The sequence below is a fragment of the Leptodactylus fuscus genome, chromosome 2, assembly GCF_031893055.1.
Source record: "Leptodactylus fuscus isolate aLepFus1 chromosome 2, aLepFus1.hap2, whole genome shotgun sequence".
NCBI classification, from domain to species: domain Eukaryota; kingdom Metazoa; phylum Chordata; class Amphibia; order Anura; family Leptodactylidae; genus Leptodactylus; species Leptodactylus fuscus.
Window position 1 is genome coordinate 102,304,302 of NC_134266.1, and position 16,533 is coordinate 102,320,834.

The 16,533-nt window shown below is 42.8% G+C and overlaps 1 protein-coding gene across 1 annotated transcript in view; it reads left to right on the forward strand.

Moving 5' to 3' along the window:
* NAV1 (neuron navigator 1) overlaps positions 1 to 16,533 on the forward strand; it is a 173,581-nt gene that overhangs the window by 97,499 nt on the left and 59,549 nt on the right. The window contains exons 16-18 of the mRNA XM_075264238.1: positions 3,609 to 3,720; positions 4,686 to 4,807; positions 7,214 to 7,392. Coding sequence (XP_075120339.1) covers positions 3,609 to 3,720; positions 4,686 to 4,807; positions 7,214 to 7,392 — 413 coding nt within the window. The remainder of the gene's footprint in view (positions 1 to 3,608; positions 3,721 to 4,685; positions 4,808 to 7,213; positions 7,393 to 16,533) is intronic.

Below are 16,533 nucleotides of genomic sequence, written 5' to 3' on the forward strand. Positions count from 1 at the left end.
CGCTCAAAATGCTCCCATTCATTTCAGTGGGAGTTAGGAGCGTATATGCCACGTTATTTTGCGCCCGTGATTTTGCAGCCGCAAATCACGGGCTGCGTGAATGGATTTTGGGGAAATTTCACACGCACACACATATTACCCAGGAAAAGATAATAGGCTACTCTAAATGTGGGTCACTCACCCCAAATCGCCACCGTGACCCTCCAAAGAACCCTCCGGCACGGCTGTAGCAGCTGGCATTCCGCCAGCGCTGGTCTGTGCACACACCTCCTATTGGTGCATGGCAGGCTGTGGGCGGGCTCTGGAGTCAGGGCTGCGGCACCATAGGTTGGGGGCTGAAGGTGGGCGTGCCGATTCAGCAGGGACACAATGAGCAAGATGGCGGCAGCCCACATGGCCCCGGCGCTGCAGCTATCCCAGGCCACCTACACTCTAGGTCGGTGTCCCCAGGGATCAACTACATTCCCCAGCTTCATGTCCCCCCCCCCACATCAGCCCCAGTGTAGTTGGACTCACCTTCAAACGCTCCCCCGCCGCTCTCTCCGCTCGCTCACTGCACATAGGTGTCGGGCGGCTGGCTGCGTATGGCAGGTAGACTGCAATAGAGGTGCCGGTATTCTGCAATGCACTACAGAATACCGGCGCCTCTATTGCAGTCTACCTGCCTAGGCTGCAATAGAAGCGAAAGACTGACAGGCCAGGGAGGCAGCGCAAGGCTTCTGCCTGTCATAGCAACCAGACGCCAGCCCCCGCTCTGCCTCATATATGCCACACGCAGCCAGCCGCATGACAACTATGTGCAGTGAGTGAGCGGAGAGAGCGGCGGGGGAGCGTGGCAAGGTGAGTCCAACTACACTGGGGCCGATGTAGGGGGGGACATAAAGCCGGGAGCAGAGGTGGGGGGACAAGAAACTGGGGGCAGAGATGGGGGACAAGAAACTGGGAGCAGATGAAGGGGGGACAAGAAACTGTTGACAGAGATGGGGGGACAAGAAACTGGGGGCAGATGAAGGGGGGACATGAATCTGGGGGCAGAAATGGGGGACAAGAAACTGGGGGAAGAGATGGGGGGACAAGAAACTGGGCGCAGAGATGGGACAAGAAACTGAAGGCAGAGATGGGGGGACAAGAAACTGGGGGCAGAGATGGGGGGACAAGAAACTGGGGGCAGAGATGGGGGGACAAGAAATATAAGCCGTTCAGCGCCACCGCCAACCCGCAGATGAAGTCGCGGGTAACTGCTAGTATAATAAAATAAATAAAAGTTCTAAATCACTCCTTTCCCTAGAATACATAAAAAAGTAGAAAATTACTTTGAAACACATACACATTAGGTATTCTGTGTCTGAAAGTGCCCGGTCTACTGAATATAGGGTATCTGTTCCATTGGGAAGGGGTTAATAGGAGCACTGCAGATACCCTATATTCAGCCAGGCTGAGTTCCAAGTGGGGGAAAAAACCCAGTCCTCAAGCTCAGGGAAGCTCCCCTTTCCCAGCAACTACTGCACCCAAAACTCCGACGATTTTAATTTTTGAAATTTTCCAGTGTCTGCTGCATTTCCCCCCCTCGGCTTATACTTGACACAATAAGTTTTCCCAGTTTTTTATGGTAAAATTAGGGGCCTCGGCTTATATTCGGGTCGGCTTATACTCAAGCTTCTTTGGATAAGTTCCCCAATTTCTCATAAAATCAGTGTAAAATCAGGCCATGCTAGCAAAACCCTTGAAAGGCTACATTTCACAAGCCAACCACTGAGTGGTGCACATATTTTTGTTTTGAAAATCTAGTCATCTCATGACACACATACATATCTGAACATTTCCATTCAAGAAAAAAGGTAAAAAGGAAACTTGTATAATTATATACAGCAAGGACAAATAGCAAGGGTATTTTCCATTGGTTTCTGATGATCTGTCCACACTTTCTTGATCATTTTCAGCTTTTGTTGATTTATTCTTATATTTTGTTCATTAATTACATGCACCTATCCATCAAAGTTTCATGCCACTATCTCCACACATAATATAAGCAGATACAGAGAATTCCTCCATATAGTTACTGTATTTTCCAGACTATAAGGCGCACATAAAAACCTACGATTTCCTCAGAAATCGTAAGTGCGGCTTATAGTCCGGTGCGCCTTATATATGGATGGAAGCGGCGGCAAAGTCTGCGTGCCGCTTCCATACATACATAAAAGGCACCGTAAGGGTGCATTCACACTACGGAACGCCGGCGTGTATCACAGCCGTACACGCCGGCGTTACAGCAGGGCTGCTGGACACTTCCCATTCATTTCTATGGGAGCCGGCATGCGAGCGCTCCCCATAGAAATGAATGGACAGACACTTCCCATTCATTTCTATGGGAGCTGGCATTCGAGCGCTCCCCATAGAAATGAATGGACAGACACTTCCCATTCATTTCTATGGGAGCCGGCATGCGAGCGCTCCCCATAGAAATGAATGGTAAAAAGCAGTCCATTCATTTCTATGGGGAGCGCTCGCATGCCGGCTCCCATAGAAATGAATGGGAAGTGTCCGGCAGCCCTGCTGTCACGCCGGCCTGAAACAGAACGTGAAACTTACCGAGCGGTGCAGGGCGGGCGGGCATTCAGGCCTCCTCTTCCTCCGATGTCCTGACCACTTCCTCCGGCGCTCGCGAACTAATGGCCTGGGCGCATGCGCAATATCATAATGCTTCTACTACTGCGCATGCGCCCAGGCCATTATCAGTTAGCGAGCGGCGGAGGAGGAGGACGGAACATCGGAGGAAGAGGAGGCCTGAATGCCCGCCCACCCTGCACCGCTCGGTAAGTTTCACATTCTGTTTCAGGCTTTTATTTTAAAACGGGGGGGGGGTTGTGTAATCTAACTTTTATGGTTGGGCTCTATCAGCATGATTTTGCTGATAGAGCCCCTCCTCGCCTGCCAAGCGCTTCCAATAGAAGCGGCTGGCACGCGGGGGGTTAAGCGGCCGCTGGCAAAGTCTGCCTGCCGCCGCTTTCAATAACATATAATGCGCACCGGACTGCGGCTTATACTCCGGTGCGCCTTATATATGAACCGAGACGGACTATAAGGCGCTCATGGGCAATGCGGCTTATAGTCCAGTGCGCCTTATAGTCCGTAAAATACGGTAAGTGAACGCTTTTGAGAGACCTCTCCCTCAGGCTTTTCTCCATGAATCAATATAGAACTCCTTTGCTAAATTTGAATATTGGGAATGTGTTTATTGATTTATTTCACTGGTCTAGGTAAAATACAATGCTTTGATGATGTAGAGTCCTTCACCAGGCAAAAGAAGGAATTTCAGACAAAGAATGCCAGATCGGCCATGAAGTGAGCTGCTAACCGCTTCAACCCTGCACTTCTTCATGTATATATGACCTTAGAGTTATAACATGCTTTGCCACATGATGATAAAAAATCAAACTGTGTGTAATTAGTTTTTTTGCAGCTGCAAGCAATACACCAGTGGGATTATTCTAAGCATTGTACTCTGACTGTTTTAATTCTACCAAACTCACTTCTAGATGTCTTATGCTGCAATACTATAATGTCTTAGTTCTGTCTTGTGTTAATTGTATGTTCCCTCTCATTACTAGGACTCTGAGCTGGTGGAATTGAGGGAAACTATTGATTTACTTAAATCTAAGAACTCTGAAGCACAAGCTGTTATTCAGGGTGCTCTTAATCCTCACGATCCTGCACCCAGGGGTAAGTCAACTCTATATTATTATATTATGTGAAACATAAACAATGTCAAAAGTATGAATCAATTAATAAAGTGAGTGAGATACATCTGTATGAAGTGACGTTCACACTAGCGCTTGCTATCCGCCCAGGGGTTTCCATCCTAATTCCTGGAGAAGCTGGACAGGGGACGGATTGCTGGTGGTCAGTTTTAAAACCCATTCATTTAAATGGGTTTTTAAAGCAAACCGCCGGTGTCCTTATGCAGCCTCTCCGCGGGGAAACCATTTTTTTTCCATGAACATAAATAAAGTCATGCATGTCCGACTTTGTGTCCATGCAAAAAAAAACCTGTTTCCAGACATTTACTAATTTTCCCACTAATAGCTCATAGCTCATACAATGAAGTGATTTAACCCTTTATTCTGCATGTTCAAGAATAATGTGAAAATTTTATGATTAGTCTTTGGAAATTTAAAGCTTTTTTTTTTTTTTTTTTTTTTTTTTTTAATGTAGATTGTGAGCCCCACAATGAGCTCACAATGCACATTTTTCCCTATCAGTATGTCTTTTTGGAATATGGGATGGAAATCCATGCAAACACGGGGAGAACATACAAACTCCTTGCAGATGGTTTTATGTCCTTGGCGGGATTTGAACACCAGGACTCCAGTGCTGCAAGGCTGCAGTGCTAACCACTGAGCCACCGTGTGGCCCCTTGGAAATTTAAAGCTTTGTGAATATGTGAATGAAAAATTGTGACTATTTTATTATATTAATTTCAAAATTATATTATTGCAATTGTATTATTTATTCTTGAATGCTACAGTATACTACATTAGTGTACTACATACCGTACTACGTGTTTTTTAATTGTAGTTTATGTTCCAAGAGTAAAATACAGGCTATACTTGTTTGTTTGTTTATTTATTTGTTTGTTTATTTATTTATTTTTCTTTTATCATTGCATTTGTGTTCTGTTATTCTAGAGTTGCGAATTAGGCGGCAGAATTCATCAGATAGCATTTCCAGCTTAAATAGCATTTCGAGTCATTGTAGTGCAGGGAGTGTCAAGGATATTGACAGCAAAAAGAAGAAGAAGAAGAGCTGGGTAAGTTATGCTGTATTTTTCATTTTCATTTTTTTTCATCTGAAAATGCCTACTTTGAGAAATGCCTACTTTGAGAAACCAGTGACATTACATTTTTGTGTAGTTAAAGGGGTTTTCAAGGACATTTACATTATTTACTGATCTGCTTCAATGGTTTGCTGTGCTCCAGAACAGACATAGGACCTTATGTATACATGAAAGTAAATTATGCAATAGTACAAAATGATCGCATTTTAGAAAATAACAGCATGTCAATTGTACCTGTGTAAATGGTGGTATTTTTTCCTATAGGTATAATAAGGGCAGAAAATCAGCAAGGTCAAAGGGAGCCTTCATACAGAGTTTACGCTCCGCTCATTCTGAACGCAAACTCCTTCAGAGTGAGCGACGTAAAAAACAGATCCCATTGAATTCAATGGGTGCCAGTATACGCGCCCTCCCCATTGAAATCAATAGGAGGCTTTTTTTTACCTATTGCTTTCAATGTGATACGCGCGTATCACATTGAAAGCAATAGGTAAAAAAGCCTCCCATTGATTTCAATGGGGAGCACACGTATGTCGGAACCCATTCAAGTCAATGGGTTCTGTTTTTTTCACCGCTCACTCTGAACGAGTTTTACGTTCAGAATGAGCGAGCGTAAACTCCGTGTGCAGGCTCCCAAACTCTGTGAAAACGCAATGAAAAAATGAACAGATTGTAAATGACAAATTACAAATCAAATCTAACAGACTGAGGGAGTGGTTTTAATGCTTTTCTAAGGCAAAGGCCCCACATAGTGAAACGCAGTAAAAAAAAAAAAATACTACATGGGGACTTTGCCTTAGAGAAGTATTAAAACCACTCCCTCAGCCTGTTAGTTTTGATTTGTAATCTTTTTGTAATCTGTGTTGTGTATACTTGTTTTCCTAAAAAGAGTTATGCTTCCCTTTCATAGCATAGCATATACAATAATGTTAAAGCTGCAATAATGTACATCCTTTATCAACTGTATTTAGATCTGTATTTTATATAACTTTTATGAAACGTCTCTAAAGCCCGGTTCACATCTGCGTTTGGGGAGTCCGCTGGGGGGCTCCCCCAACAGAAACCCGAACGCAGGTGTGAATAGGGCCTTATTTGGGTAATTCTAAACGTTATCAATTTAGAGTATTTACAATAAATATGGCAACACTTGTGCAATAACAATCGTGTGAGGTCATTGTTGCACCAAAGAGATTATGATAATGTCAGCAGTTTGCCTAGGGATTTCTTAATTGTATCACTGTAGCTTAATATGACAATGTTGTCCTTAAAGAGGACCTTTCACCACTCCAAGCCTGTGCAGCTTTCTGCCCCATGTTATAGATGCAGCTGCACAGACTCTGGTGCACTTTGAATTATGTCTGTAGCCCCCCTCGTTTTGGAGCTCTGAGCCCTGTTAATTCTGGCACCCTGTATGTTAATTAAGGGCTTGACTGTCAGAAGGGCGTTTCTGACATAAGAGCCCAGTACACCCTGTGGACCTAGGTCTAACCCCTATACAACGAGCATTAGCCCCTATACAACTAGCATTAGCCCCTATGCAACGAGCAGTATCCTCTAGCATCGAGCAGTTTTCCCCTATAAAGGGGTTAATGCTCGTTGCATAGGGGTTAATGCTCATTGTATAGGGGGGATACTGCTAGTTGGTAGTGGATACTGCTCGTTGCATAGGGGCTATAGCGGTTAATGCTCATTGCATAGGGGCTATAGGGGTTAATGCTCGTTGTATAGGGGCTAGACCTAGGTCCACAGAGTGTACTGGGCACTTATGCTCATTGCTTAGGGGTTTCTTTACTTACCTGTAGTAATGTCAGTGAAGTTCTTCTTCATCCACTTCAATACTCAGTCTGGATTGCTCCTCTGGGTCTTATGTGCAGCTCTGTGAAGAGAGGACTGCCTGATCTCACCAGAACTCCCGAGATCACGCAAGAGAAGCAGCTCGGACACTGTCCACTGCTAATTGGACAGTGTTAGACTGACGTAGCTGCTTTCTTCACTGTCAGAAACGCCCTTCTGACAGTGAAGCCCTTAATTAACATACAGGGCGCTAGAATTAACGGGGCTCAGAGCTCCAAAACGAGGGGGGCTACAGACATAATTTAAAGTGCACCAGAGTCTGTGCAGCTGCATCTATGACATGGGGCAGAAAGCTGCACAGGCTTGGAGTGGTGAAAGGTCATCTTAAAGATATTGGTAGCCTATGACATTTCCTTTCTCAATACTTTCTGTTCATTTAATTGAATATATTTCTGTTTTTCAGAATAATAAAATAATTTGAATATACTGTATATTTATGAATTAGGGCACATCTGATTTTTATTTCAAGTAATTTATATACGCAACATTATCATTTCTTGAATATATTCTTATTGATATTTTTAGTTGCGCAGCTCATTTAATAAAGCATTCAGTATGAAAAAAGGACCCAAGTCAGGCACCTCTTACTCTGATATTGAAGAGATGGCAACTCCTGACTCATCTGCACCAACATCACCAAAACAACTCCATAGACCACAAGGTCCAGAGTCTCCTTCTTTGCATTCATCACCCTCATCCTCAGTGTAAGTATCTTATTTTATGGCGAGTATGAAGTTATTAGACACTTCCTTTAATATGGATAAAAAACAAGCCCTTTGCAGTAGATCATTACAGAATTAGGTGAGGGCATAATGAACCATACAATCTAATAATAAGTACTAGGTGCACTATGCATTAGTATTACTAGGGATTCTACCATTAAAAACTTTTTTTTCTCCCTAACACGTCGGAATAGCCTTAAGATAAGCTATTTGTCTCCTTCCTTTAGATGTCTTCTCCGCCCCACCGTTCGGTTAAAATCCCGTTTTCAGGGGCCACACGGTGGCTCAGTGGTTAGCACTGCAGCCTTGCAGCTCTGGAGTCCTGGTGTTCAAATCCCGCCAAGGGCAAAAAACCATCTGCAAGGAGTTTGTATGTTCTCCCCGTGTTTGCATGGATTTCCATCCCATATTCCAAAAAAAGACATACTGATAGGGAAAAATGTACATTGTGAGCTCTATGTGGGGCTCACAATCTACATTAAAAAAAAAAAAATCCCGTTTTCAGACGGTATGCAAATGAGTTCTCTCACCGCACTGGGTAGTGGACTCCAGCGCTCAAACAGCACTGGGGGTGTCCCCAATGCTGCGAGAGAACTCTCCAGCGCCACCTCCATCTTCTTCAGGAACGGGGTCTTCACCGTGTCTTCTTCTGGGGTTTGGCTTAAACTTCTAGGCTAGGGCAAAGCCGACTATTCTAAGCCGACAGTATTGTAAGCGGCCATTTTCTTGTGGCCGGCGGGCATGCACAGTTGGCTTTGCCGCAGGCCCGAGGCCTAGAAGTTTAAGCCAACACCCTGAAGAAGACGCGGTGAAGTCCCCGTTCCTGAAGAAGATGGAGGTAGTGCTGCGAGAGAACTCATTTGCATACTGGCAGAAAATAGGATTTTAACCAAACGGCGGGGCGGAGAAGACATCTAAAGGTTGGAGACGAATAGCCTTTCTCAAGGCTATTCCGACATGTTAGGGAGAAAAAAAAGTTTTTAATCGTAGAATCCCTTTAAGTAGTTTGGATGATCATATACAAAAGTTGCAGATTTAACATGAACTTTTTAACTGCTGCAGTGTCCCAAAAGACACCAAAAAACAATGAAAAGTCATTAGAAAATCATTATTCAATGACTTTTCATTGTCTTTATTGCCTTCGGTGATAAGATATTATTCTGCAACAGTTGAACAAATTGGATAAGTTCATGTTAACACTGCCACATCTGTACATTAGATGTACCGTATTTTTCGGACTATAAGACGCACTTTTTTTCCCCAAAATTTTTGGGGAAAAGAAGGGTGCGTCTTATAGTCTGAATGTGCCTAGCCTGGCACCCGCCGTAATAGAGAGGCGAATGCCGGCAAGTGATAGACGCCGGGGCCTGAGACATCGCTGCGATCCTCTGCCCTGAATGAAGCCAGCAGCGGGAGGAGTGATGCTATTCTGCTCCTCCGTCCCCCCGCCGCTGGCTTCAGGCAGGGCAGAGGAGCGATGTCTCAGGCCCCGGCGTCTATCCCTCCCCGGCATCCGCCTCTCTAGTACAGCGGATGCCGGGTCTGCAGTCTGTCAGCGGCCTCTTCTCCCCCGGGGCCGGTCCCCACCGGCCCCGTACCTGTAGAGTTGCAGGCCGGCTCCTGCGCGGCGATATCGGGGGGGGGGGGGGGGGGGGGGGGAATAAAATAGTAAAAAAAAAAACCCTTTAAAAATATATAATAAAAATATGAAAAATAAAAGTTCTAAATCACCTCCTGTCCCTAGACTATATATATAAAAGTAGAAAATCATATGTCATAAACCACCGGGTTTTTTTTTTTTCAATACAAGGTGATCTAAGCAATAGATATTCCCCGAAATGGTATAACTAAAAAGTACTTCTGGCCCCGCAAAAAAACCCACTCTATGCATCCCCGTACAGCTGCAGGGTCACCTGTCAATGTGGCCTTGCAGCTGTTGCAAAACTACAACTCCCATATATTAAATATTTTACCATTTTTTGCTTCAAATTTTTTTTCCCCTATTTTCCTCCTCTAAAACCTAGGTGCGTCTTATAGTCCGAAAAATACGGTATGTTAGCTGAGTCTGGCAATTTTGGCAGGATCAATAGACTATATAATATTTATGTGTCATTCCAATTCTCCCCTACTGTAATAGCAAATGTCAGGGGGAGAAAAGTTTTAGGCATGATTTTAAAATGCCAAATGCTTTTGTTTTTTTGAGAAATCACCACTGCAGGTTTCTGGCAGTCACTTTCTACCCAAAGCAAGCCTACATACTTTTCAGTAACTTTTTTCAAAAGTAAATCGTAAATAAAAAAAAAATAATATTTAATTACAGTGCAAAAGTTTTAGGCATGGGTGGACAAAAATGTTTTTAAAAAATAGCATTGGGTGTGGCCATCCGGATTGCCACTGAGTACATAGAAAATTATCATAACAAGACTTTTGTGTATTTACAATAAATGTGGGAGGTGTGGCTAGCCGACTAAGTGAAAGGATGCATGTCCCTGAGCACCTGCAAACACCATCAACAATCTACCACATTATTAGCCTCATTCCAACCCTTATTTCTTGCCTACTGTCCCGACGCTGTCCTCCAATCCTCAGTCTGTTAACCAGGGCATTATTTCTCCAATTCTGACGGGTTCCAGGGTCCAGTGAAGACCGCGGCCTACCTTCATCACACAGTCGCCCGCCATCTTGGGCCTGGATCCCTGTGGTCTACTTCTTATCTATCCTCCTCATGGTGCACCTCCTGACCTCCCATTCAATTACCTCAGATATTGTAAGCACCACGTGACTCGGCCTCAGTGGGTCCCTGACTAGCAACATCCTCTCCAAACTGGACTCAATCGCTATCTGCCAGACCGGGACCTGCCTTCTTCTCCAGCCGGCTCACCTTCAGTTACGCTTTACCACTGGTGCTGCTATATAGCACAGAGGTGAGTCCCACAGGTCCTCGCAGACTCCCTTCATATCAGACTCTCCAGTAGGAGCTCCTGGTGTCCTCCAGTACTCTTCCCTGAGCACATCAATATCTGCCTCCCTGCGCTATTTCCAACGCCACTACCGACACATAGTTAACCTCCAGGTCTCTTCACCTGCATGGTGAAAACCCAGAAGCATACCAGATCTACAACCTCAACACTAGCGTGCCTCTGTTACCTGGGCCCTACAAGCATACATCTAATCTTCTCTCAGTGGACTATACGCCAATCCTATCTTACTTAGAGGCCCATCATCCCCTAACAGCGTACACACAGCCTCTACTTCAAAACTAGGAGGACCATCAGCCACTTATCCCTCTGTTGCTCCTCTGGGCAAAGCGCTTCTAAGAGCTTGTCTTGGAGAGGGGAATGCTGAGTACCTACTCATCCATCTGGGGAGCTCCTACCCCTTCCCCTGACATATTCTAGGTTGGCTGTATACACCTGCTACTCTATTGACAAGACTAATTAGCCATCTGGCCCTCTGTTGCTCCTCCGGGCAGAGCACCTCTCTGAGCCTGTCTTGGGGAGGGGAGTGCTAAGCCCCTACTCATCTATCAGGGGGTTCCTCCCCCTGCCACACTCTGGACTAGGTACCCACCCTGGCTGCTCTATTACTCCTGAACTGTGAGTTTAATTTAGATTCTTTGAATCTCTCCTCTAGCCACTCCATGTGAAAGGATAATTGCATCCATACTTGACAATGAAGAAGCCCTGTAAATGTTTAGTTACCACACAACTTCTTGATCTCTCTTCATTTGAACTGCAGCTCAGTCAGCACACCACTTTGCTTTACCAGCTATGATAGCATAATTTCCAGCCTCAAGTACTGTACAGCAACCCAACGCATATATTTCACCTCTAGTCCAATCTCTCGCCGCTCGATTCTATGACATCTGTACATCCAAAATGGTGAAAAGCAAGAAACAACTTAAATTACTTTGAGTGGGATCACAGCAGAGACTGCGAGGGTGAGCATTCCTCACTTTCTCCATCCCCAACTGTCAACATTATCACCATGGGAGACTATTTGAATGCAGCAGTTCCAGATCACTCCATGGACACATCGGCTCTGCATCTGCCCCCTATTCCAGAAGACATCTGCCAGGCGGTCAAAAATCTCCAACCTCCAAAACAACTGGCTCACCTAGAGGTTCCTGCTTTGACTCCCAAGTTCATCGTCCACCATTGCTAGTCCAGTCAAACAAAAACCTCATCTGGACTTCCTCTGCAGGAAATACCCTCAAATAGCAATAAATCCCTGCACAAGCTCTGGACAGTGGCCTTGACACGTTCCAATAGGTTGGCCTGTGAGAGTACACTAAAGGACATGTTCTTGGCCCTCTGCAGCTCACTACCGTCGTATATATCTCAACTTATTACACTGCTGCAATTACAAATATTGGCTGACATCAAAATACAAAATGGGTGACATCACAATTTCTCACAACAAAGTGATAGGCGCTCATAATGACCTAACAGAGGATTATGAGAAACTTAAAACTAAACTAGTAGACTTGGAAGACTGTTCGTGCCGCAACAATATCATATTTTGTGGCACCATCTGATTTACACTCTTATCTTAGATTTTGCCAAATTTCTGCTCTCAGGTTTTTCTTTCATCAACATCGTTATTGATAGGGCACATAGACTGCCACGTCAACACCACCTTACCAACAGTATACCTCAAGGAGTTTTAGCCAGGTTCCCGCTTTCTTTCCTGCAAAACGCCGGCAATCCTTGTTCCCATCTTCGACTTAAATGTCACCCTTCATCTGACTGTAATTGAATACAGTATGGGGCTCCAACCTGCACACACATGGTGTGAGGCCTCCTCATGGACCCTTTATTCCGGCTAGCCCGTGATGATACCCCTCTTCCTCGTATACAGTACTAGTATATTTGTCTCCGGAACTGTAAGTTTATTATTTTATTTCCTTTCTTTTATTGCCCTGTTGAACTAAATAGACTCTAGTTGTACATTCAAAAGACCAATAGTGATCCAGCAACCAGATTTGCATTAAATTAAAACTTTTGTTTATTAGTCCATTTGTTTAAAATTTCTTTAGAAAACCAGTGAAAAAATATAAAACGGACACAGCACTTACATGAAAAAAACTGTTTCGGATTACATGGAACAATGGACACACGATGCTTTAGCCGCCTACGCGTTTCAGGGTCAGAGCCCCTTCCTCAATTTTTTTGGATTCTGGAGTTAGGGACTAGGTTCCCAGAGGGTTTAAATTATAGAACCGATCTATCATATTTCTATTAATCACATTGGAAGGGTAAAATAAATTTTCAAGTATACATAGCTATAGGTAAATAGGAGATTGCCACAGCAGCAAAAAACATCTAACAATGCAAGCACTGGGATATACATAAGTATTCGGCAAAAAATTTCTAAGCATTACATAATATGAAGGCACCCCTACTTTAGAACAAGCATCCATTAGTTTCTCTGCGGTGGGTTTGTGGTGCAGATGCGTTTTTGATGCGATAGCCAATTTAGGAGTGTACATCGTAGTTCCTATATTAAAGCTATAGAATGCGGAATAATTCGCTCATATTAGAAGTATAATAGCATCAATCAAAAGCTGGTTTCACTTACCTGTATAAGAGTTAAATCATCCTGTTTGACAGATGTATCCTATTCGTTTCGTTTTATGTACAAAACTAGTACGGTATAACGCAACGTGGGAGCTGGTACGGAGGATCACATGATATGTGCTGTTGCTACGGCAACATCAGCATATCAATGACACGTGACCGACGTAGTGCGTATCAACGTAGTAAGAAAAAAGAGGTAACAGATGGCTACAAAGAGAAAGTACACACGTACTCCATACAGGTAGATCGTTTTCTTTGAAGGTTAGTTAATAATATATAACATATACACGAGAGGATCTATAGAATCCTAGACACAAGTTGGTAGTCTATATGTCAAAAAATTGGGAATACCTAGTTTAAATACTTACCAGTACAAGTAAAATTATTCAAATGAGGAAGGAATGAATATACAAGATCTACGGAACACGTTAGTTTTGTTTTTATAGTTTCAATTTTATTTTCATTCTTCTTTTGTACTTTCATTTGTATTAAATATGGTGTATAGTATATGTTTTTATGTTGGTGTTAAATGTAGGTAAATGTATGTATAGCAGGTTTGAGTAATGGGGTAGCTCATGCCATAACACAATTGTGTTTAATCCCAGCTGATTAACATCTAGCTAGGGAAGGTATAAGTAACCACCCTCTTGCATTTAGTCTTTACTTCGCCATGAGGAAGGGGCTCTGACCCTGAAACGCGTAGGCGGCTAAAGCATCGTGTGTCCATTGTTCCATGTAATCCGAAACAGTTTTTTTCATGTAAGTGCTGTGTCCGTTTTATATTTTTTCACTGGTTTTCTAAAGAAATTTTAAACAAATGGACTAATAAACAAAAGTTTTAATTTAATGCAAATCTGGTTGCTGGATCACTATTGGTCTTTTGAATTTAGTATTGGTACCTGCACCGGCAGGATTTTATAGTTTTCCGTGCACCATATTAGCAGGACAAAAGCATGTTGTCTGCACTAGGACCATAACAAAACCGTAGGGCTGAGACATATATTTTTTCTTTCACACATCTAGTTGTACATACCAGGTTTGTTATTCACTTCCAACAATACCATGAATGAAGCCCTCTCACTACTGCTGATGTTCTCTCATCCAAGAGACTCATCTGCTATAAACGGATGCTACTAAACTCCGGCATCCCTTTTTTCCAACTATTCTTTATGTCCATCACATTAAGAAAAAGGAGGGGTGTCCTGATTGGGGTCAGAAACTCAGTGGCCTTCACTTTATTAGACCAAGAAGTAGACACCCAAGGTAGATGATATCTTATCGTGGTACAGCTTATCAATAAAAACAATGTACTATAGTCAACGTTTAAGCCCTCACCAACAATCACTACTCTTCTTGAACAAGGTCTACAAGTATATATGTAAGCTTCGAGTAGGCACTTTGAGGAGACATTATCTCTGTTATAGACCCATCTCTAGATTCCATTCTCTCTTAAGTAAAATCTACACAATGTCTGGTGGGTACAACATTCCTCTTAACGTGACTACACACATTTTTCCTCAGTTCACCATAAAAACGCATGTATAGACTTGTTTCTAGAGACTCTGCTAGGTACTAAATTGAGCTGATCACTTGGTGGAACCATGCCAATAGAGAAATCTACACCTCCCACCAACACCAGAATATGGACAAATAATACCTTTATCATGATCCATTCTACATATAAACTTGCCATTGATAAAGAACTGCAAGACATTTTTGCTACCAACTCTCCCTCCACTTCAGACCCTTATACAATGTGGAACAATTGCAAGGCACTTATTTGTGGCGCTCTGATCAAATTGGCCCATAGAGATAGGAAATCTTGTCAAAAAGGTGGAACCGATACCCTCACCCTTGTGTCCACTCAGGAATGTGCTAATAAACATCGCTCTTCCCCTAGTTTCATCGACCTCTGCCTTCTTTTACATCATGATTACAAAAAAGCATTAAAGAAATCTAAAAGCTAGAGTTTATTTTCAAAGCAATAAAGCTGGGAAATTGTTGGCTCATCAACTAAAAGCCAGAGCAGCTAAAGTCAAAAATCATGTGAAGCGCCCGAAGTCTGCAGATAAAGTAATGGATACTAAAGACATTGTTGGAATTTTCAGAACATATTATGCACAACTCTATAATCTACTGGAACAAAACCCGGTGCCCATAAGCCATCGGACCCTCGTCTCTGACTCATCTTTGTTTAGTAACTTTAACATCAGACCAAAAAGATACATCATCAGTTAATGTAGCAAGAAAAAGCATATCCAGTTCACATCCGACTGTAAATCCCCAAGCCAGCCAAGACATGGAGCCTTGGATAACTGATAGTTGCTTCTGAATCCACAGCATAAGGTTTGACAATTCTAAGATGGCTGCCAAAGGACAACATTATTTTATACCATTATGTAACAAAGGAAATTATGTAACTATTTTACATGTGCATGTGATACTCAGTAAGTATGGACACACAGTTTCCTATGAGGCCAAAATATTGAATATCCTAGAACGTCCACCCTTAGCCCAAGTCTATCTGAGTTATGACCATCAAATGTCATGTTCATCCTAAAGTTCTAGGTAATACACTGGGAACTATTGAGCAACCTTAGAGTTAAAAATACTATAACAATATGGTTTAAAATATACAAAGAGGTTGATTTGTCTGCAACATTATTACAGTATGCAAAATGGTTATTCTACTCCTTCTTCAACAGCCATTTTTCAATTTTCATCTATTACAATCTGCCTTCCAATAGTCATACATTTTTTTATTTTATTTTCACATTGTCGTAGGAAGGCTTTTTTGCAAGACACATTGTACTGTGTAATGGTACCATTTAATATTCCGTATGATGTACTAGGAAAGTATAAAAAAAAAATTCAGAATGGGGTAGAATTAGAGAAAAATGGGCATCATTTTTACAGTGCTCATGGTGGAGGTTTTATATAAAAAAAAATTTGGGGAGGTGACATGACAAAAAAAATCCTTTATGCTGAAGATAGTTCTTAATGACATTGGATGTATCATTGTCCTGCTGAATATTTTTGGAGCCAATCGGATGCCTCTCTGATGGTATGGCATGATGAATAAGTATCTGCCTATATTTGTGAGTGGTGTCGTAAATAAATGCTTTTTATTACAGCCAGTTTTTTTTTTGAGAGCACAGGCTGCCATTTTTCTGCACCCCATTTCCTGTAGTTTCATGCATAGTTAAGGTGCTTAGCTTTGCTTCCATGTGAAAGGTATGGCTTTTTGCCAGGATTTTTCTATGAAGACCACTACTGCTCAGACTCTCCAAAGAGAAGAGGAGTGTACCTTGGGTCTCGCTGGTTTATTCCATTCTGAGTTAGTGGTAATGCTGGACATCTTCCAGTTTTGAAGGAAAGTAAGCATGAGGTGTCTTTTATCTGCTTCGAAGTTTTTCTGGACGATCACTGCTTCTAATGTTGCCCGTTTCTTTGGCTCTAATTCAAACTTGGCTGTAATAGAAGGCAGTTTGTACTATCAGGGAGGCTGATTATCTCCGAATTTATTCTTCAGCAGTGCATTGTC